Source organism: Centrocercus urophasianus, unplaced genomic scaffold (genome assembly GCF_019232065.1).
Source record: "Centrocercus urophasianus isolate 14NV4802_14NV808 unplaced genomic scaffold, USGS_Curo_1.0 seq_17, whole genome shotgun sequence".
NCBI classification, from domain to species: Eukaryota; Metazoa; Chordata; class Aves; order Galliformes; family Phasianidae; genus Centrocercus; species Centrocercus urophasianus.
Genome location: NW_024884722.1, coordinates 3,168,331 through 3,190,499, shown reverse-complemented (window position 1 = coordinate 3,190,499; position 22,169 = coordinate 3,168,331). Strand labels below are relative to the sequence as shown.

Genomic DNA, 22,169 nt, shown 5'->3' with positions numbered 1-22,169 from the left:
TGACATGGCCCCTCTGGTATTAGGCTAGAAAAAGAAGCTGAAGTTTTCCTTGGTGTTCTAGGTTAATGGGTTGTGTTTAATTCAGAATATCTTTAATTTCCTATGGCCTCAGCAAATTGTGGCTTTATAATCTATAGCCACGTTATCTCTCAATGAGTAAACAACTAAATTAAACCTCTTCTGGGTTTCCAGTACTAAGAAGAGGGAGTGAGTTTGTGTTTTGGAGACAGCTAGTGCTAAATCTGAGTTCAGGATGTCTCCAAACTTGTCATATGAGGATCTGAGCAACACAGCCTGCCTCTCAAGTTGGATCTAACTAAAGTTCTCCCTGCTTTGAGCAGGGACCTCCAGGGGTTCCCCTCCTGTCATTCCACAGTTCCGTGATGCTATCTGGTACATACTTAATGCCAAAGCTGTAGACAGCACTGACAAACAAAGAAATGATTGTAGCCAGAGCTACAGCACAGTCATGTCTAGGATGAACTGGGGCAGCCACGCAGCCCAAATGCAAAGACTGACAGAGCTAAAAGAAGGTAATCTGCTGTGTGAGGAAATTAGTTAAGCAGAGCATGTCTACCATAATGTAACTGAAGTACAAACCTCAGCTAGAGTGACCATGCTGTGAGAGCAAATCCATTCATCCCACTGCACTAAGGTAGGATAGAGGTCCAGCACTGGCACAAACAGAAACTGTATTTTGCATTGTGGAAGTGGCCACCAAAAACATCAGGGGAAAAAAACCCAAACTGAACTGATGTATCAGTCTCAAAACCATCTGAAATACACTTTTAAATAGCAAGTCTAAGAACAAATATTTCTGGTTCCTTTTTTTGTCTTGACCATGGTTTATGCACCTTCAGGTTGCACCGAGGTTATATTTAGTTTATATTTTATGCTTTTCTGCCCTGTCTGGAGGATTAGAAATCTATTTTGAAAGTAAAACCTCCAAGCCTAACTCAATCACTTGACTCCAGAGGCAGAAGGTCTAGGGCAGAAAGCAAATATTCCATGAAACGCATTCAGTTACTGCGAGTTGACGGAACTGTGATGTAATGCTTTTTAACTGAGAAGATCTGACAGGACCATAAGCTGAAGCAGTCAACAGCTACAGAAGAGAAGTCAAAGTCCAAGGGACTTTTCTCGTGAGGTGATCGAGTTTGAATAAAATGCAGCTATTTTGATTCTGAGCAATGTGCTGCTGAGGCCTTCTTCAGAATATCCTCTGATGGGAGAGGAAGGCAGCCAGGAAATAAGATGTGTGCTCTGAGGGAAGACCAGCTCCACTTGACCTCCTCACTGAGTGCCTGAGAATGACATGAAACCTCTGGGAAGAATGAGCCATCCATGTAAGAAGCATTCTTGGAATAAGAGGCTGGCAAACTGAAAGCCAGGAAGGTGAGATGAGAGGGAGAGCATCACAGTGAAATGCCAGAACTACTGTTCTTCCACGAAAAGTAGGAAAGCACTAATCCAAGCAGATTCTTGCTATGGTTGAGAGAGGCTTACTAATTTGATGGAAGCACTTGTTCCACTCATTTTAACAGCTTCTTTCCTCTTCTGACACATGTAGCCTGGATTCTATCTACAGCAGCTGTCAAACAGATATTACTAATATATTCAATTGAATGTGGTATTTCTATATGATCAAATATGGCTTGTGGGCAAAGGTCCAAAGCTGAACTGAGCCTTGAGTGTTTGCCCAGGTCGCTTGTCAGCTGACTGACAGAGATATGATAAGAAAATGATAAGAGATCCTGGGGGAAATTGGGCTACAGGAAAACTCCAGCACTGTAAGAAGATGCAATGTCCAAGGAAAGGGACAGCAGTGAGTGTCTCAGTCAGGGCTTTCAATGTCTGTGAAGGTCTGAGGTTGGAGCTCTAGTGAAAGAACGCGGCCTTTGTGAGACCAAACAGTTTGACCAATTGTCAATTATTTCAGCAGCAGTGCAACATTTTGTATAATTTTTTAAAATCAGTTTTATTGACTAACCTGAATTGCACTGGGAAAGTGTAAGTCAATGGCTCACCCTCAGTTTCTGTTTCATTTGGCCAGCAGTGAGGTATACAGACAAATGATCATACATGGATCTGGCTTTTGACATCAGCTGTTGAAACAGGAGTTCACCCCTCAGTTAATTATACTTCTGAATTTCCTAATATTAAATCCTTACTCCAACCTCTGCAGAAGATCCAATTTGCTGTCATATTTGAGCAATTTCAGATGTATGTTGTTCCAATGTATAATGTAAACCACAGTTTTCCTTTTCGAGTGAATTCCTGTAAACTGAAAATTCTTTCTGGACATGGGCAGTTCCAGAGCTGTCTGTCTCATGTAAGACAGTACTTGAAGGGAACCTATAAACAGGAGGGGGAATGGCTGATTGTGAGTGATAGGACAAGGGGGAATGGTTTTCAACTGAGACAGAGGAGGTTTAGGTTGGATATTAGGAGGATGTTTTTCAGCCAGAGGGTGCTGAGGCACTGGCACAGGTTGCCCAAGGAGGCTGTGGATGCCCCATCCCTGCAGGCATTCAAGGCCAGGCTGGATGTGGCTCTGGGCAGCCTGGGCTGCTGGTTGGCGACCTGCACACAGCAGGATGGAGCTGGATGAGCACTGTGGGCCTTTTCAACCCAGGGCATGCTGTGATTCTATGATTCTATGAAGTGCAGGCTGGCAAAGCGTAGACATTTTGTGGAGGTTAGGCAACAGAAACTCATAGGCAGCCGAGACATGCAGTGGGTTTACTGAAGCAACACATTCCTGAATCACAAAATCTGTGTTCCTTAGCATAGCCAGACTTATCTAGGAGACAGCAAACATATATTTTGCATGCAAGCAAAAATGTTAGCTACAAAAGGTCTATTTATAATGTTGCTTACCTACAAAATATCCACGTAGGAGCTATCAATGGGAGAGAGTACTGACAACAAGCTAATGAGCGCCTGCTGCTCGATAAATGTCTCAGCTTTGCTTCAGCATTTCTTTGTGCAGTGAGAGACTGTGATCCCAGACAGTGTTACACAGCAATTATTTCAATCTGTATCTACCCATGATTTTAGCACAGCATACAAAAAAAATGAAGCTATAGCAGCTTCTGTGATGATTGACACAGGAAACAATAGTTACTCAATGTATAATTACTGAATTCTTTTCTTTTAAAGGTAGGAATGAAAGCAATCAAAAACAAAACAAAACTGTGTTTCCAGGAAAGTAATCTGGCTTGAATTTGATTTTTTTTTTCCTGTTTCTCAGGTTTACTTTTCTTTTGTTGTATCTGTCAATAAGGCATAGCAATTACAAGGTAAATTCTTTCTGTATGATTAGAAATAGGAAGAAGACTGCAAGCTGCATTTTATCCAGCTGTTGAAGCTGCTTCTTTGAGAAATGCTGGAAGCTATACATTTTTTTGCAGAATATCTCCCTAAAATAAGGCAATGGTATTCAAGTGATAAGGGTTTTATGGCCCAGAATAGGCCTGAATTAAAACTAGAAACTTATTCTCAGGACTATCCAGAAAACCATCTTCTGTATTTAATTCCAGGCTTGTGTATTCCTTTTCTTTGCCATTTATCAACCCCACAGTCCTCCACTAATAGCATCAAGCCATCTCTGGACTTACAGACACTCCTTCACATCTTGCTAACCCGCAGTGTGGCAGCCAGCACCAGCCCACTGCTCTGCTAGGTGCCTCCCTCTCAGTCTCACTGCTACCTGTACCGTGTTCTGTTTGTTTGCTGTTTGGCTTTGAACAGCACGCGTTTCATCTTAGATTTGCTAATAAAAAAACAAAAAGCCTCAAGGAGAAGTTAAGGGAATGGCTTCTGAAACGTTTTCAGAATCCCTCACAAGTCTATCAGCAGGTTACGTCAACTGGAAGATGGATTTTGCTCCCTCTGTCTCATCAAATAATCTGATTAGCTGGCAGTGATTACACCTGGCATGACATACTGCATTCTGCAACTGCGTCTGTTCTCTGTTGCCTTTTACATTTACAATAAATCCCCCTCTCACTTTCACCAAATGTTAAGTGCTGCTGACATTGTCTCTGAGTGGGGGAGCGTTATTGCCACCTGATAACGTTGGGTTGCTATGTAGGAAAAGTGATATGCTCACTTAAAAAAGAGAAAAATGCACGAGTCTGAATTCCGCAGCCAAGCTTCTGGCCATGGAGTTCAAGCATCTATGATTTATAGGCAACGTTTGGGGAAAGGTGCTGCCTGTCCATGGGGCTCACAAAAGCTAATGCTCAGATTGGGGAGCTACCTAAACCCAGCATCTAAGCCAGAGGTTGTATGAATGCAGTATTTTTACCCACACTCAGTTAGCAGTGTTGGAGGAGCTGGTGTTACGCTTGCCCCCCATTTCTGTCAATGCTTCTTCTGAGTTCCAGGTATTTGGTAGTGGTTAAATGTGTTATTGCTGGGGATAAGTGACATGTTGGCCATTGCACAAAGGAATCCAGCCCCTTTCAGCCTGATGTTCCTCGGCAGCAATTAGCTTATAGATTTTAATCCATTTTTTCTCATGGATTTTTGTCTGAAGTCCTCACAAGTGTCTTGCATTCCCCTAGAGGGACTCAGGCTACTGCTTCCTTTTATAGTTGCATTGTTTCTTGTCATTGTCTTCCCTGACGTCTTTCTTTAAGAGAAGATTCCAAGAGCTCGCTTTGCATTTCCATCTTTTATTTTTCTTTCCCCTTTGTTTTTAACATGCAGCTCTGCATCTTGCCTAATTCTCTCTTGTTTCTCCTCTTTTCTTTGTCCCCCAGCCCCCCCCGCTGCTTTCTTGTGCTGTGACAGACCTCCTGATGCAAGCTCAGAGCCACTGCAGCAGCCATGCTGTGCCTGCCATCTGGGACGGGCAGATCCTGCATCCTCCCAGAGCCTGAATGAGCACACTGGATTATCGCCATTGCCATCACCTCCCACTTTTCCATTTTCCTTTGTGTGCCTTGTTTTTCTGTTGGCTGTGCTGCACAGACTCCTTTACTTAATGAGCGTCTGCCCAAGCCAGGAAAGATTCTAAAATTCCTTGATCAGGTGGCTCAAACTCTTCAGCTGGAAAGCCCTAGCATGATGGATTTACTCCATCACCCCCTTCCTCTACTCCCTGAAGAACCACAGGGAAATGAAGACCAAAAAAGTGCATGCTAGAGTTTTCAAGTGCTCTCAACTTTTAGCCTCTTTCTAGTGGAACACATTTCAGTGTGACTGAAGAGCTAACAACTCAACACTCGTTTCTGTCCTATTTCTGCACAGTTGTCCCTAACAATAGGTGTTGCTGCATTTGTTTATTTTCTAGCTTTCCAAGCTACTTTTTCCCTAAAACAAAAACTGCCTGTCTCCTACCATGTGGTACCAGAGAGATAAGATGTCCCCGCTGCTGGCCTTGTGAACGCATGTTGTGCTTTTGTAGCAGGGCAGTCGTGGAGTTGAATAATGAGAGGAATGCTTGGGTCAGGGTGTGCTGTGTTATGCGAACTGTGCCCATCTCTGGGAGAAGGTGCCTCTGACAACATTTTCTGAAGGACATTATTTGAAAAGCAGCTAAAAACTAGGCTGACAAACGGGCAGAACTAGCTGCAGGTAGAAGAAAGGCAGCTCCCGGGGAGCACAGCACAGCACTAGTGTGAAGGTGATGACTTCCCCATCACAACTGGGAGTGTGTGGGAATCCCAGAGCAGGGGCCTACCTTCCTTCCCCAGGTCAGTTGCAAATATCTGGAGCTTGTTTCCAGGCCTGAGGATGGCAGTCTGTAACAACGCCCTACAGATGCAGCAAGGAAGAACAGTCGGGACATCACGCCTTCTCTGACGTTTTCCTCTTGCAGTGATCTAGCTGCAGTTGGATATTTTTATGTTCCACACTAAAATGGTAAAAAGAGACACAAGTATGTGATTACTGGGTGTGAGGGCTGGGGCTGACTCATATAGGTGATGTAAAAATGGTAACAAATCAGCCAACCACTTAAAATATCCTGCTTTCAGCAGCTTCAAAACCTGTACTTTCTTTAGATTTTTGTGCGTTTCTATTCCTTACCTTTTATCTAAGTGTTTCAGTTTCAGTCGCAAGCCCTTCTTGATCACAAAGAGCCAGGAAACACCGAATAAAGCAAAGGCAAGAGAAGCACTGGTGTGAGCAGAGAGTTCTGCGTATTCAAAGTTCAGCTGGTGAGAAAGAACCATCTGGTGAGCATGTACAGCCCTGCTCCTGGGCGAGCTGGGATGAACTGCCTTAATGGGAGCCAGCACTGCCTGAGAGCGAGTAGTTACCAGGGAAAAGAGAACTGCATAAGGGAGAGATTGTGCTTAGACATCACTAACCAGATGTCATCTTGTACTCAGAAAATTCTGCTGTGATATGAAAAGAATCCGTGCCAGCATAAAATAATCTGGTATGTGTCTTTTGGTTACCTGAAGTACAGTTTTGCTTAGCTGAATGCCATGATGCGACATGTAGAGATCTGCTCCTGTGGATGGTTTCAGAGCTTTGTTCCCAATTATAGCATTCTGTATCATTTGCTCGGTTATGAGCAGGGTGCATCAGCACAGTAACGTCAGGGAGGGCTGAGGGAAGGAACCTTGCTAACAGTGCTAGTATATCTATATATATTTATTCTGAGTGACTGAAGGCAGCTCTGTTTCTTACGCAGCCAGTCTGTGAAGGCACATACTCTCCAAGACACGAGTGGATTCAGCTCTGCAAAGCAAAGTCCCTCAAATAGCATCATAAGCTGTCAAGCAGGTCTGAGTGTTCCAAATGCATTACTAGGCAGTTAAAATTTGTCCTTTATCTGGTGGAACAAAGTTAAAATTTAGAGTGGAATATGAGAAATTAGTACTTACCTACAATTTCTGCTACCTCTACAATAAAGAGAATCGTCTTTCTGACATTAGGAAAGAATAAGGTAGTCAAATACCAAATCTATCAAGAATTGAGATGTCAAGTCAGCTAGAACCTGATTTTTTTTCTCCATATCAGAATTCTGAAGGCTTTAATCAGATAAAATACACGGGTAAGTAGCAATGCTCTGAATTGTTGACAGGTCATTCCTATTGTGCTCTGTTGTTTAAGTCTAGAACAAATGGTAAATTCCTCCAAAGTAAACCTTGCAGAAGATGCCAGCAGCTTTTGAGATCCAGCCAGTGACCCGATCTTACCAATAATACTGCCAACATGCTGAGATTCCCTTTCGAAATAAGCAGCCCTGAGAACTATTTTCAAATTCAATTTTGCATGTGTGTTTGCCTTCCTATACCATAGTTACCCATTTCATTCCTTCCTGCTCTGCAGAATAGTTATGCAGACAGGAAGATCATTTCTCTCTAGAATTTTCAAACGTCTTTCTTTCAGTTGGTCGTAATTTTTGCTTGCTATGCAACAAAAGGTTTTGAAGCGATATGAACCTACCTTCTTCAAAGGTCTTTTTCTGCATTGTAAAATACATTGCATTCTGCTCACGGGCTGCAGGGGCACTGTGTTTTGTTAAAAGTATGTTTTTATAACAAGACCATCAAACGGTTTCCTGACAGGGTTAGGAAATATTCTGTAAGGATTTGAATTGCTACGTTCTACTAAATTATGTATTATTTTTATTTTCATATCTCTTCAGACAGTTTAATCTATAACATTTTTTGGGGAAAATTTCCCATCATTGCAGTGTTGTAGCAACTTTTATGACTGATCTCATCACTAATTGGTTTAGAGGACTGCTTTTCCTTCAAGAGCAAGGGATGCATTTTCTGCATTATTTCTAAGCAGGAAGATGGCATGATTTCTTGAGAAATATTTCTTTCACATGACTTATCCAACCTTATCTGGATTTTCCATATGGTTGTGTGAAAGAAAATACTGTTGTCCCAATCCTTTCTATAGCTAAATACATGTAATTGGTAGTATTTTTCCCAAAGATTCAGATGAGAGCACAATTTGTTCAGTGAAGATAGAAAGAGATTTCAGTAAATCACTGGTTTCAGAAAGATGAATCTCGTTATCCCCACTTTACACTCCTCCATACTTTTCTGTGCGTGTATGGGACTAGTTTAATTGCAAATTGAAACATATTTCTGTTTTGGTCTCCTGAAACAATTTAATTTTACTCATCCTGACTCCAGTTTAGATGCTTGTCTCCTGGACAAAAGGCATTTTTTCCAGCGCAAGGCATTGCTGCTCTGAGCACAGTGCGTGCTTTTCCTTCATGGCAAAGCTTTGGGTGTCAGCCTCTCCTCCCAGGTAACAGAGATGGGATGAGAGGTAATGGCTGTAGGCTGTGCCAGGGGAGGTTCAGGTTGGCTGTTAGGAATAATTTCTCCAGAAGAGCAGTGAGGCACTGGCACAGCTGCCCAGGGAGTGATGGGCTCACCATCGCTGGAGGTGTTTCTGACCACAGAGATGGCACTGAGAGATGTGGGCAGTGGGCATGGTGGGGTGGGCTGGGATTGGACTTAGTGGTTTTTTTTCCAGCCTCGATGACTCTGTGATTCGATGAAAAGGAATGGTTCCAGTTCGTCAGCAGGGACGAGCTTCCCAGTGCAACCCTGAGGGATGAGCAGTTAGTTGTTAATGGAGGCTCCTCCATTGCCTTGGCTGGGAATAGTGCACGAAACCACGGAGATAAAAGCGCTAGAACATCTGCAGAAGCCTGAAACAAAAAGTGTGTGGAAAAGCAGATAGGTATCAAGTGATGCAAGACCAGGAGAGGAGAGCTGAGATGTGGGCAAAGAAGGGTTTTTTGATCCGAGAACTTAAAGAGGAGTCTGGCTGAGCAGCGCTCGATTCCACACCTGCTGCGCCGGAATTGAGGTGCTGAGGGGATCGCGGCAGTTCATTTCTGTGCAGAAATACACCGCCGTGTGAGAATGTAAGCAAGTCGTGGGCAGCTGCGGTGGGTGGGCACTGACACTCACTGGGGTCTCATCTTGCATAGAACGCCCCTTTCCTGCGAGAAAACTGGAAGGACAGCTGCTAAAGAAGTTGGTATTTTAAGAGGCATTTTCAGAGCCCGCTGCCATGAGAGCCGTTTATGGGGGCCATAAGCAGTGCTTAAGAGGGATTACTTCCAGAGGAAACTCTGTATCAGTGCTTTTAGATTTCAGTTGATGCGGATGCTCGCTGGAAAGGCTCACTATCGTGCTTAACCTGCGCACGGCCGTCCGGGGCCGTTGAGCCCCGCGGGAGGCTTTCCCTCACAGCACCCCGCGCCGTTGAAACCGCCGCGAGGAGAGAACGGCAGGCGCGCGAGGGGCGGGGCCAATGAGCGTCCCGCCTCCTCCCCCTCCGCCCCGCCCCCATGGGTAGGGATGACGTCACCCGTTCTCTCCAAAGAGGCGCGCGCCGATTGGCGGAATGAGAGGCGCACGTTCGGCCAATGAGTGCGGGGCAGGCCGGCAGGCCTAGCTGACGTGCGGGCTGCTGGCCGTATGGGGGTTTATTTTGCTTTGGGCCACTCCAGCCGCCGCCATTAGAGGAGGCCGGGAGCGGGGCGAAGGGCTTTCCCCCCTCCCCCCCCCTTACCCCCCCCGCGGCCGTGCCGAGTGGGAGCGCCCGCGGCCGCGGCAGCTCGCCGCGCTGGGAGAAACCATGTCGTGAGCGGGGAGAGCGCGCCTCAGCCAGCGGGCCGGGGGGCGGCGCGGGGCGCAGCGCCGAGCGTGTGCCCGACGGACGGCTCCCGGCGGGGCGGACAGGTAAACCCAGCTCCGCTAGCGGGCTGCGGGACGGGGCGGCCGTTCCTGGGGAGCGTCCGAAAGGGTGCGGGTCGCCCGCGGGCTGTGCTGCCCGGCCAGGGCTCGGCTCCTCCTGAGGGAGGGGGGAGGAGCGGCCCCGGGGTGCCGCATCGCTCCCTGTCTCCGTCGCGGGGCCGGCGTACAAAGGCAGGACGGCCGGGATTGTCCGGGAGCGCTTCTGTGGTGTTGTGCTGCGGTACCGGGGGCTGCCGGAGTGAGGTCCTTGTTGTCTCGTCGTTACCTCGGGGGGGGCGGGGGCGGGGTGTCTGCCTGGCTCCGTGTGCTGTGATGGAATAAGGGGTGCGATCTCCTCCGTGTGCCTGCGCTGGGGGTTACAGCACTGCTCTCTGTCGTACTGCTGGCAATGGGCAGCGACACTGGCTGGGCGTACTTCAAAACAGTTTGTTCTTGCGAGGTGAGGCTGTGCTTCGCTTCTTGTTTGGATTAAAGTTCAGTCAGTAGCGCTAAGCCTCGACCGTCGGTGTTTTCAGGGCTGTGCCTTTTCTCTCCCAGCCTGCAGCAGCTCCCGCCAGACTCAGGTAGGCTCCCAGGAGGTCCCGGTGTGCCTGCTGTGTGTGCAGTCACACGAAGCCTCCAGGGCTGCCTATGGTGGGTGAGAGAAGCCTGGGCTCCTCCATGGCGGGCGCTGAGAACTTTCTGTCACAGTGCTGCCATTCAGGGGTAACAATGCTGGAAAGTTTGTTTGGAATTCTTGGGGGTTCCTGTCGTATCCTATTGGGGTCATGGTGTTCTTTTTTTTTTTTTTTTTTTTTTTGTCTCTCCTCACCTGATAACTGTGTGTTTGCTGGCTGTGGGAGAGGTTTGTGAAGGCTGAATCACAGAATGGCCTGGGTTGGAAGGGACCTCAAGGATCATGAATCTCCAACCCTCTGCCACATGCAAGGCCACCAACCTCCATATCTAATACTAGACCAGGCTGCCCAGGGCCCCATCCAACCTGGCCTTGAACGTCTCTGTCTCCAGGGACGGGGCATCCACAGCCTCTCTGGGCAGCCTGTGCCAGCACCTCACCACTCTCATAGTAAAGAACTTCCCCCCGACATCCAACCTAAATCTTCTTTCCCTGGCTGGTTGTATTTTAAGCGGTTGCCCAGAGAGGGAGGACACAGGTAATGATGGAAGTGTGCTCACAGACTCTTATTTGCCTCTGTCCCAAGGCAGCTGGATGTAGTGTCTCAGTGTGCATTCGTATGTGAACGTCACTTCTGATTTACATCTGTCACAGCATTAAAAGGAAACAATTTTTGGATGCGTTGCCTTGTGTAGGATAGGGGAAACTCTAATTACATGGTGTAGCTCTCTTAGGGGGAAAAAAAAAAGTTGTTACCTTTATTTTTCTTAGGCTACTTAGTGCGCTGGGAGTTGGACTTGTTCTGTATGGGTTGCTTCCAGCTCGGGGTATTCTGTGATTTTATATAGATGGGCAGATGGTGATGACCTGTGAGGCTGTAATCTGTCATTGCAGAGTTGTACCATTAGCATTTTCTTGGAATATAATTAAAAATATTAATTTAATTGCAATACTGGGTAGCATAAAAGCATCAATGGGATTCATCATGGAAGCATGACTTAAATTGGAGACCAGTTAAACTTGGTCAAGGCGGCATTTTGAGTCTTATTTAGATGTGCATGGCCATTTTAATTGCATGTCAGTCAGCATGTAGGTTGTTTTGTGGCAGGAAGCCCCATCTGTGTTTCCATTTATCTTTGCAAGATAGGTCCATAAATAATCAGTAATGTAAGCAGAAAATACTTATTGTATGGGAAGCTTTTTTTTTTTTTTTTTTTTTGATCAATGTATGTTCAGAAACATCAGTGTAATGACTCGTTCATGTGGCATTAACCTAGGCATTAAGCTTTTTCTTTGCAGCCTCTCTGCTCTATCAGGCTTGCACAGAGTTGAGATTATGTAGAATTTCATATTAATGCAGCCTTCAGCATGACATACAGCTACAAATGACAGCAAAACAGTTAAACTGCTGCTGGCAGTTCTGTTAGCAGTCTCGTGCCCCTTCATCCTGACTGCCCAAACTTGAAGACTGAGTTATTTTGAGCCGTTCAAAATTGATGTCAACAAGTAATCCTCATTTTGACTGTATGAATTAGAATCCAAGTCTCCTGGTACTAAAATGGAACTAAACTTTAGTTTGGCAGCTGGAAATGGCTGGCTTAGCTGTAACAGATTTCTTCATTTAAATGTTTTTGTTAAGTAGTACTACAGATAAAGAAGGCAATGAGAAGAAGTTGAGGATGTTCCCTTTTTTCTTAGCGCGGCTCATGAAGGGCTTCTTACTTCACTTGTCAAATGGTATAGTTTGGAAAAATCAATTAAAGAATGCATAATTTTAGTTCTGAAATGTCAGTTGAATGGAATTTGTTACACCTTAAAAAGAGCTTTCATCTTCTAATTAAGATCTCAAACATTGGTAATTCAGGCACTTTGCTTTTTCATAGCGCTTCTTGCTGAGCCGACAGTGCTGCAAACTGCAGAGGGTTTGATTGATTTTGTGACTGTAACACTTGTCATCTTCGGGAGGTTCTTGTTCATTTGCATCAGTTGCTCTCTCATGCATGTATTTGATTCCCTTGGAACTTCTTTGAAATAGAAGGTTAATAACAGGATTTATCCCTTTGGTGCCTAACAGCTAATACTTTAGAAGAAAAACTGCGTTATTACTATTCTGAAAACTTATTAGCTTATGAATGTTTTCCTCTTGTGGTGCAGGTAGGAGCTCTGTATTCGACCTGGAGTTTTTCAGTCCTTGTATGTTTCAAAAGAAGCGTGCTTTTCTATTTTTCCCTCTTCCTGTGCTTGTGTCCCATTGATCCAAAACTTGTTCAGGTGACAGGTATCAGAGGAGTAAAGGTTTGGAAGGAGTGCAGTAGGGGGTGAATGCAGTGAGGACTGGAGCAGTCTTCAGGAGGGGTTGACCTTGGCTCAAGAATGCAGAAACAATTGTAGAGTTCATTTTATAATCAATAAAGTGGGGGAGAGTGGAGAAGTTCCTGGTATGTGTGGGGCGTCTTGTCTGCAAACCAGACAAGATTGCAGCTCTCTGTGTCTCCTGCTGTGTGGCAGGTGTAATTAAGTTGGCATTTTTCATTTTTCCCTTCGGGTATTTGAATTTTTCCTGGTATAATCTGTCCTGCTTGTTCTTAAAACAAGGGTACTTTAAGGCTGAGTTGCAGACACTGGAAGTAATGAGAGCTAGGGACAAAACAAATGGCAGGTGTGACGCCTGCTGTCCGGGCGTGGGGGGGCTGCAAGGATGAACTTGTGTCTATTTTTGAAGTGTAAATAGGACTTCTTTCTGAAGCTGTCACTTGTGAGCAAAGAGTCTGCAGTTCCCCATCAGCATAGAAGCCAGTGTGTGGTGACATTTGGGTCGTGCTTGCCATCACTTTGTTACCAAATACTAAAATTTAAAGTTCTGATGGTTTGCTTTGGCTTAATGTCCTTTCTTGAGTAGCTGCCTTTATTGGAACAATAAAATTTGCCCAAAGAGGCTGTGGATGCCCCATCCCTGCAGGCATTCAAGGCCAGGCTGGATGTGGCTCTGGGCAGCCTGGGCTGCTGGTTGGTGACCTGCACACAGCAGGGGGTTGGAACTGGATGAGCACTGTGCTCCTTTTCAACCCAGGGCATGCTGTGATTCTGTGGTTAGCTTGAGTTGCTGGTAAGCTGTTGTGAGCAGAGCAGGGATTATTACTGATACAGTTGATACATATATATTTATATACGTAAAAATGAATAGCCAACTTCGATAGTAAAATGATCTGAAAATGTTTTAAAATCTTTATTGCTTTGGGTTTTTGTTTTCCACAATAGTTGATACGAGTGCTTTGCACTGTGTTGAGCAGTGCTGTGTGTTCTATCAGGTTGGCTTTTTTTTTCCCTGTGCCACTGTGCTGTCTAGCCAGTATCTCAGGAAGAGCTGGATGAAGCCATGAGCATAGCTTGTATGGCTTCTTTGCACTGGAAGTTGAACCTAGTTGCAAGAACATCTACCAAAGGCAGTCCTTAACTGTATCCCAAAGCGGCTTGCCATTAATGAGGGGGAAGCTGCACAATAGCTGACGTGGAGAGTGCTGCTTGTTTTATTTGCAGGCAGATGGTTTTTCTCCACCAAACGGTGAATGTCTGCATCTAGCCATGATCTAATTTATGGTCAACCACTATTAGGGAGGTCCAGAGGATAATTACTAGAACTGAATGTCAAACGTACAAATTTTAATGCAATATTCCCTGGTTGCTGGACAGGTTTAAGTGTTTTTAAGTTTTGATGTCTGACTCAGCGGTGTGTTTTTATTCAGAGTGTGACATCTGGTTTTCCTCATCTTCTGCAAGGGTGGTTGAGATCTAAACAGAAACAAGTCTCATGTTTTAGGCATGGAGTCCAAACACAGATAAACTGTGCTTTTGTGTTTGGCCTTTTTAGAAGGAAACCTCTCCTTCAACTTTGGTTATCGAGAAAGGAAAAAATTAACTGAATTTTCATGACATGTGTTTGTTACTGTGTTTATCTGGGGTTGGTATTTGTCTTCGACTGATGATCAGTGTTCAGATTAATTAAATTTGCCTGCGTTCATGTGAGTTTTCTTTCGGAGCTCGTTATTTTGGGTCTGTTTGCTTGGTTTTGATTAATATTGTGTGGGAGATGCAATCTATTATGTAACTGTTGATCTGCTTACTCTTGTTTTACCAAATGGTATTGGTTTCTAAGTAAGTGGCTGTATTTAGTCCCTCTTAATGTGTCGTAACATCTCATTTCAGCAGTTGTTAGCTTTTAATGGAGGTGAAGAAGGGAAAAACAAACCCACAAAAGAAAAAGACTCTCCTGAAATGAGAAAGCACTGAATTGTGACCCACTGCTATTGTCCTTTATAGCTTTGTTTTCAGCAGTTAATGCTGCTTCTAGTATTTAGTCAGAGATTTAATAAGGGGAGGCATACTTTGGTTTGAGATCAGTACAAATCAGATGGAAGCTTTGCACTGTCTACAGCAGGATTAACTGCAGTGGTCGAGGACACAGGGGATAAACGTTACAATCAAAGATCAGGAAGAGGGAATGTTGAGTGTTGGCATCCATCTGTTAGTTCTGAATGGAGGCTTCCGTCTCAGTCTGTGTATAGGTAGATCTGTGTCCTAACAAAGTCTGCTTTCCATTCTTGTATTTCAGATGTCTCCTGAGATCTGTCATCTCCCGAATGTTTGACTTCACACCACGCAGAACGTTTGCAGAGTTAGGTGCTGTGTAACAGGGAATTATTTTGCTGACGTGAAGGCAGGCTTTAAGGGGTGTTTGAGATGGTCATGCCTGTATGGACACGTGAATAGAATATTGAGAACTGCAATAAAGTATTGTGATTTTATTTCTGAACACAGTCAGTATCTAACCAATTAGTCTTAAAGATGTTTTGGAACAAGCTGTGAATCCATCCATCCACATGGAAGCAGCTTTTGATAGACTGTAAGCGAAGCTTGCTGTCAGAACAGACTTTATGTTTCAAAATGTACTACTTAATCAGAATTCTTAATTGGTTTAGAGATCTGCCTTTCTCGTGATGTATGTCCTTGTGTAAGAGCAGGGCCTTCTGGATTTTAATGTGTGTTCTACAGGAGTAGATAAGAAGTGGTCTGCAGGTCACACTGAGAGCTTGCAGTCTAGGGTATCAGCTGCCAGCCAGGACTGCCAGAACAGAAGTTTTCACGTACTAGATTGCAAGCAGTTCTTCAGTTACGAGTGGAACGCTTCCAGTTTTTCATGTCTTTTGTACTGCTGATGTACTTCATTGATGGTGTTGGCATTTGTGTAGTGGAGATTGGGGTGAAGGTGGGAGGGACGATGCCAAAAAGCCAAAGGTTCATCGAAGGCCTTTGTGTCCCAACATTTCTTACTGGTATCCATTTATATCAGAAGGGGCTTTCTGCTGTGGTAGCCCGAGACCTGTTCTGACTGCCTGTGCTGCCAATAGCCTGCTTGTGTTCTGTAGAGGAACACAGATGTTGTAAGCTAAAGCAGCCCTGGAGCAGCAGCAAAAATGCATTGTGCTGCTCTTTTCCTAAGATGGTGCAAGATTTCCTTCTTGCTGATCTGAGACATCTTCATTTTTCAAGAATCATGCTAACAACCAAAAGAAACTATGCATGCTTGCTGCAGTACATGTGTTAGTGTGTTCAGGCTAACAGAGAAAGTGCTCCTGCATTTATGACTTTGCAGTAATGCTTTTGTTCTTTATTATAATATGTAGTCATTGCCTTCATTGCTGAGCGTCCATATTCAATGCTGACCTGATATGGTTATCCCACTGTCAAGGTCAGTGTGGTGGTTCTGTTTTGTCTTTCCTTTTCTATAAACTAATTTGCAGAGACTACAATGGAACCCACTGTTCGTTCCCTGGAGCTTTGTTTTGGGGTAGTTGTGCTCTCATTTGTTGAGCCTCATTGTGAACACATGGGAAAACTGGTGCAGGAGTAGCAGATAGCTGAAGGTGGAGTGCTGGGGAAAAGAAGAACATAACAGTAAGTGATGAAGTAAGAGTGGAAACTGACAGTAAAATTCCCCCTTAAAAAGTCAACCAAAGGCAAATTTCATGTGAAAAATGGTTTTTGATACTTAGCAATCCATTTCAGAACATATTTTCTCTAAGTGTACAGTGTAAATTTTTTTTTCCCCACAAGGATTCTTGGACCCAAATAACGAAAGTAAACTTGTAACACAGAAAGTGGAGAGTGTCTGAGGTAGGAAATGGTTGAGGAGACTTTCAGTAAATTTACAAGTTTGAGAAAGAGACAAACTGGCCTTTGAAGAGTCCCTTGGTACAGGTTAAGGCGAACTTAAGGAGATGTCCCTGTTGGAGTGAGCAACAAAGTGGCAGCATTTGTAAGTGTTGGTGCCTTTGTTGGTAAAGGGTGAGATCAGAGCCATTGGATTCCTTCCCCTTGGGAGCTGTGGACCGCAGTTCTTCATGTGTGCTGCTTTTGTGTGTGTTATGCAGTTTTACACAACAAGAACAGCTGCAATTACCTGAATGCAGAGTAATATGTATGTAATCATGACAGTTTTTGGTGATAATCCAAGTATGTGGCAGCTTTAGATGGGAATCTTACCTGTATATGAATGCACTTCAGCTTTCTAGGAAGTGTAGCCATTGTTTTATTGGTAACCAAGGAAGAATTTGAGGCAGCGATGTAAAAAGGAGAATGTTTCTGTGTGTCAAACTATGCAGAGTTAATCTTAAGCAGTTATTCCTTAAAAGCTGTTTTTTCCTTCGTATGTTAACACGTGTTTATATATAAACTTCACAGCAATGTTTTCCAGCTGTTAGTTAACAATTACAGCCCTCAGATTGAGGCTTTCTTAGCAGACATACATTTAAGTGCCACATTTCACAACACAGAAAAGGTACAGACAGGGAAAGTGCAGCTTGATCTCTTGCTTTGACTCACAGCCCCATTTCTCCCCACTCCTCTCTGTGGTTGGATGTGTGTAAGGTGTAGCATCCACACTCAGTGGCATTCAGGAGTTGCTCCATGGTGTTCTGAAATACAACTGAATAAAGCAGCCTGACCTTGAGGCACTGAGGCAGCCCCCTGTAGCTGTACTGAAGGTGTAGCTTTGTACCTTGCTTTGTGCTGTAAATACGGAGCAAGCTGAGCTCTGTCTGAACTCATTACTCGTGAGCAACAAGTTAAGGTGGGAAGGTTGATCAGTCTCATTCTGTAAGGTTACCAGCACAGATGTGCTTCTGGCAAACCCCAGCAAGAGATCAGCAGTATGGGCTGAAGCAGCAGCTGGCCTCTTGCTTGGGAAAGGCTTGCCCACCAAGCAGCATGGAGCTCTGCCTTCTGCCTCGCTTGAGCTGAAGGAAAACTATCCTCTGGCTGCTGTAAAGATCTGACTTGTATTCAGGGGAAGATAGTTCCATCCTATCATGAAAAATACATATATTTTAAGACTTCAGAGCTTTTTTTTTTCCCCGTGTCATTTTATACTTCCCTAAGCACCTAAGCAAGGAGCATTCTTGAAAGTTGAAACAAAGCAAAAAAAAAAAAAAAAAAAAAAAAAAACAAAGGCAGCTTTCTGATTATTTGTTATAAATGACTGACTGTACCGGAATAACTTTTCATAAAATTGATTTTTTTAGGATCTGATTTATAATAAATTAATATTGTTCTCTCTAATATACTAAATTACTGTACTAGTCTGTCCCAAATGCATTTAGCCTCCTGCTCTTACTGATCAATTGGAGCTTGTTGGGAATTGTATAGCTTTTAATTCCTTGCCTGCTCGTGCTTTTTGGGCATGAAAGCATGCACTTGGGCCTCATAGCACTGCTGTGCTATTCCTCTGTGAGGAGGTGCTGTGTGATTCAGCTTCTCCTCTGGGAAGAATCTGAAATAACAGGCTCACTTGAAGGCAGGGGGGTAAAGAAGTAACTGCAAAAATATATTAGTGCTCAGCCTGCTCGGTGACTGGCTGGTGTTCCAGTATTGCCAGCAGAGCAGATGGTTCTGGTGTTGGCATGGAGGTGCAGCTGAAGGTCATACCAAGATGTAAGAGCCCACCTGTGAAAGTGCTCGTTTTCTCTTCTGACTGTGCTGTAGGGGTTGGTATCAAAAGCTTTTGAAGCTGCTGACACTCAGCCTTCTTAAGAGCTGTGTCTGAAAACGTGGAGCTTTCTGTATTGGTATTAATAGATAATACTCAATGTGGCATCCATCCCCGTCTTCCAGCTACGTGAAAATCTTCAAACAAAAGCTGATGTTAGGTTTTCAGCTACAATTATTCTCTATTCTCATGGTACTTACGAAAGCTTTTCTGTAACACGGCGTGTACTGTGTTAGTTGGTATCATAAAATAAGATGTTCTAGATCACTTCTGTGGCCAGTCCCTTTCAGCTGGAGCAGCAGTCTCTCTTCCCCAGCCTCACTGCCAGCACGAGGTTGTTCTCTGTTGGGATTTGTTTGCAGTGGGAAGTGCAGGGTTAAGGCTTTACAAACCAGGCCAGATGAGGGGCTCTGTTGGCATCTGCAGTTTTCTCTCAGGCTTCATTTCATGTAGGGCACCAATCTGACTTGGGAGATTGGGATTCTCAAAAGCGTGTTCAGTTCTCTCAAGTTCATAAGGAAACATTACGTTTGTTGTTGGTACAGAGAATAAGCTTGAAGAAATGTTAGTCCTTAAAAAAGCCAATTTGGTGAATGGGTAAGAAAGCTATTGACCAAATGGAATTAATCTATTCTATCATTAAGTCTTGTGTATGTTTTGAAACTATTTTGGCAAGGCTTTAGTTTGCCTTTGGAGTAGAGAAACAGCTTGTGGTGTTTTTTCCTCTCCAAGCTTCTGAAAAGTTGTCTTTAAATAAGTTGCCTTCAGTAGCATTGACTTCATATTGTTATGGTAACGCCCTCCTCTTCCCACCTTATTTTATGGGGCTGTAGTATGATCTGACTGCTTTTAATTTTCCACTCTCATATGTGAACTTTGAGCAAATCTTGGAGGAAATCAGCAGGAAACTTAATTGCCTTCTCAGCACATTCCTAGTCTGACAGTTTTACAGCACATAGGTGGAACTCAGGTATTCTGCAGGCTGCTCAGATGGGTTAGAGCCAGAGCTTTCTGGAAAAGCTTGGTGGTTCAGTAGTGCTGTCCCCTTTCTGTCCCAGCTGTGTGATAGGTGCTTGTTGGCACAGCTGCCTGAGCTGCTGAATAGATGAGGCTCGAGTTGTTGAGGCAAAGTGTTGCTGTGTGCTGGAATCCACAGGAGGGCACAGTGAGGGTATGGCTTTGGGGAAAGGAGTGCTGCTGTGCCTCTCCCAGCAGCATGGGGCTTGACCAGTGGCCGTGGACGTGTAACTGTGCCTTGATAGATGATGGTGCTTGTGAAGGTATTTGAGTGACGAATGTACTAACTGGTCAAGCATTTCCTGGCAGGAGAAAAGGTATAAAGTACCTCGTTTTTCTAGATTAGAATTTGATCCTGTTGTGCATCTTTGTTTGAGCTTTTGTGCTACCATACTCATAGTGTTTTCACTAACCAGGAGGGTTTTACTGTGGTGAACATGAGAATTATTGGTCAATTGATACAACAGATTCCTGTTCCAGACAGTTGTGCGTGCTTCAGAATAGTATATTACTGAGTTGTTGGTGTTGCATAGCAATACTGTAGTAAGAAAAGAAATAGATGGTATGCATTTCTCTGTTTATCCTCTGCCTACCTGCCATATAACCTTTATCCCATTTGCTCTCTACGCTGACTGGAGGGGGTTGAGATTTCTTCCTCTCCATCCTAAGTTTCACATTCCACTGAGGATGTTTACAGACATCTTGATATGAATTTGATGTTGCTTGGATCTGGTTCTTTAGGAGATTAACTGATCGTTTTCCTGGTGACTGGTTCTTTCCAAATATTGACTTATTTATGCTAGTCTGTAGCTTAGCCTTAGCAGGCCGTGACTGAGTTCAAGCATGCGAATTGGGATCAGAATAGGTGTGGCATTTAATAATTAACTTTATGGTTACTCAAGTCCAGTAGGAAACCTGTAATGAGTCTGTTTTCATTCTGTTTACAGGAATAGTTATCTGCTTAGTCTCATCCTTCATATTTGGCAATCTGAGGAAAAGGTCTGAGCCAGCATGAAGACAGGATCTCCTCTTCATTAGAGAAAAAGTGAGTTGGATTGAAATCTGGGTTGTAAAATGAAAGTACTGGATTGGTTTATCACACATAGCTTTGCTTTGCTTTTGAGTGTGGCTTTAACCTCATAGCACTGCTGTTATAAGTGTGTCAAATCAAGCCCTAGTCTTGGTTAAACACATGTGAAATTTTGAGGTGTATGCTTTTATGTAAACCTGTACCTTACTACTACAGAAGAACTGCTTGTTTGTATAGCTGCCCATCTGACATGCCTCTTCCTTCCAAGTCCTGTGACTGCTGCAGTAGAGATCTCAGCCCTCTGTTCCTTATACTGCTGCACTCATTGTTTTATTTCAGCAGTTTAATATTTGTGTCTTCTTTCTGCAGACTTACTGGCTGTGCTCAATGTCTGTCTATTTTCAGAATTTCTTTTAGATGGCACTGCTCAAATTTAAGAAATTCTTGAAATGCATGACTAAGGTTCTTTTCCTGCATTTAGGAAGTCCTCAGTTATGCATTTAAGTGGCTTGAGTATTAGTCATTTGACTCTCAAGTCTTACCCTTGCCATAGCTCCTCCCAGCACTTCCTGCCAGTGTCCTCATAGTATGAAGGAAAAACAGATTGTCCCCTTGCCCAGCTTGACTTTCATACATTTTGGTGCAATGCACATCAGTTGGGTTTTTTGAGGACTTTTTGTTGCTTTTGTGTGTTTTGGTTTTTTTTTCCCTGAACTGGGTTTGTGTGCAGTTATTGTGTACTAATGATGTGTTGTGATTACTTAGCTTTCTGCCTGACGCAGTTCATTTCAAGGAGTGCACGATGACAGAGCGTGGAATTAAATGGGCTTGTGAGTATTGTACGTATGAAAACTGGCCATCTGCAATCAAATGTACCATGTGCCGTGCCCAGAGGCCTAGTGGAACAATTATCACAGAAGATCCATTTAAAAGTGGTTCAAGTGATATTGGTCGAGACTGGGATCCTACAAGTACTGAAGGTGGGAGTAGTCCTTTGATATGTCCGGATTCCAGTGCAAGACCAAGGGTTAAATCATCCTACAGTATGGAAAGTGCAAATAAATGGTCGTGCCACATGTGCACGTACTTGAACTGGCCAAGAGCGATAAGATGTACTCAGTGCTTGTCTCAGCGTAGGACCCGGAGTCCCACAGAGTCTCCTCAGTCTTCAGGGTCTGGTTCGAGACCAGTTCCTTTTTCTGTCGATCCGTGCGAGGAATACAATGACAGAAATAAACTGAACACAAGGGCTCAGCACTGGACTTGTTCTGTTTGTACATATGAAAACTGGGCAAAGGCCAGGAAATGCGTTGTGTGTGATCATCCCAGACCTAACAACATAGAAGCAATAGAACTGGCAGACACTGAAGAGGCTTCTTCAATCATAAATGAGCAAGACAGAGCTCGGTGGAGGGGAAGCTGTAGTAGTGGTAATAGCCAAAGAAGATCCCCACCTACAACCAAACGTGAGTCGGATGTGAAAATGGACTTCCAAAGAATCGAGTTGGCTGGAGCTGTTGGCAGCAAGGAGGAACTCGAAGTTGACTTCAAAAAACTAAAGCAAATAAAAAACAGGATGAAAAAGACTGACTGGCTGTTTCTAAACGCTTGTGTCGGTAAGTTGTTCCTTACTGCCTTACACAATTAGTGCCTGTGGTGTGGTGTTCTGGGAGAACAAAGTATTTAAGAACAAATGTGTCGTTTGGTTTTGAAACAGCTTTTGTGAATCTTTGTGTTTTAATTTTAAAGAGCAAACCTGGAATAGCA

The 22,169-nt window shown here is 44.1% G+C and overlaps 1 protein-coding gene across 2 annotated transcripts in view; it reads left to right on the top strand.

Moving 5' to 3' along the window:
• Positions 1–9,615: 9,615 nt before the first annotated feature.
• ZRANB1 (zinc finger RANBP2-type containing 1) overlaps positions 9,616–22,169 on the top strand; it is a 35,721-nt gene continuing 23,167 nt past the window's right edge. Inside the window, exons 1-3 of one of the 2 annotated variants that reach the window (XM_042818011.1) lie at positions 9,616–9,683; positions 20,320–20,417; positions 21,168–22,018. In XM_042818011.1, coding sequence (XP_042673945.1) covers positions 21,205–22,018 — 814 coding nt within the window. In that variant the 5' untranslated portion in view covers positions 9,616–9,683; positions 20,320–20,417; positions 21,168–21,204. Of the gene's footprint in view, positions 9,684–9,920; positions 9,942–20,319; positions 20,418–21,167; positions 22,019–22,169 lie in introns of those variants that run through there. The other variant, XM_042818012.1, reaches the window with a different exon arrangement.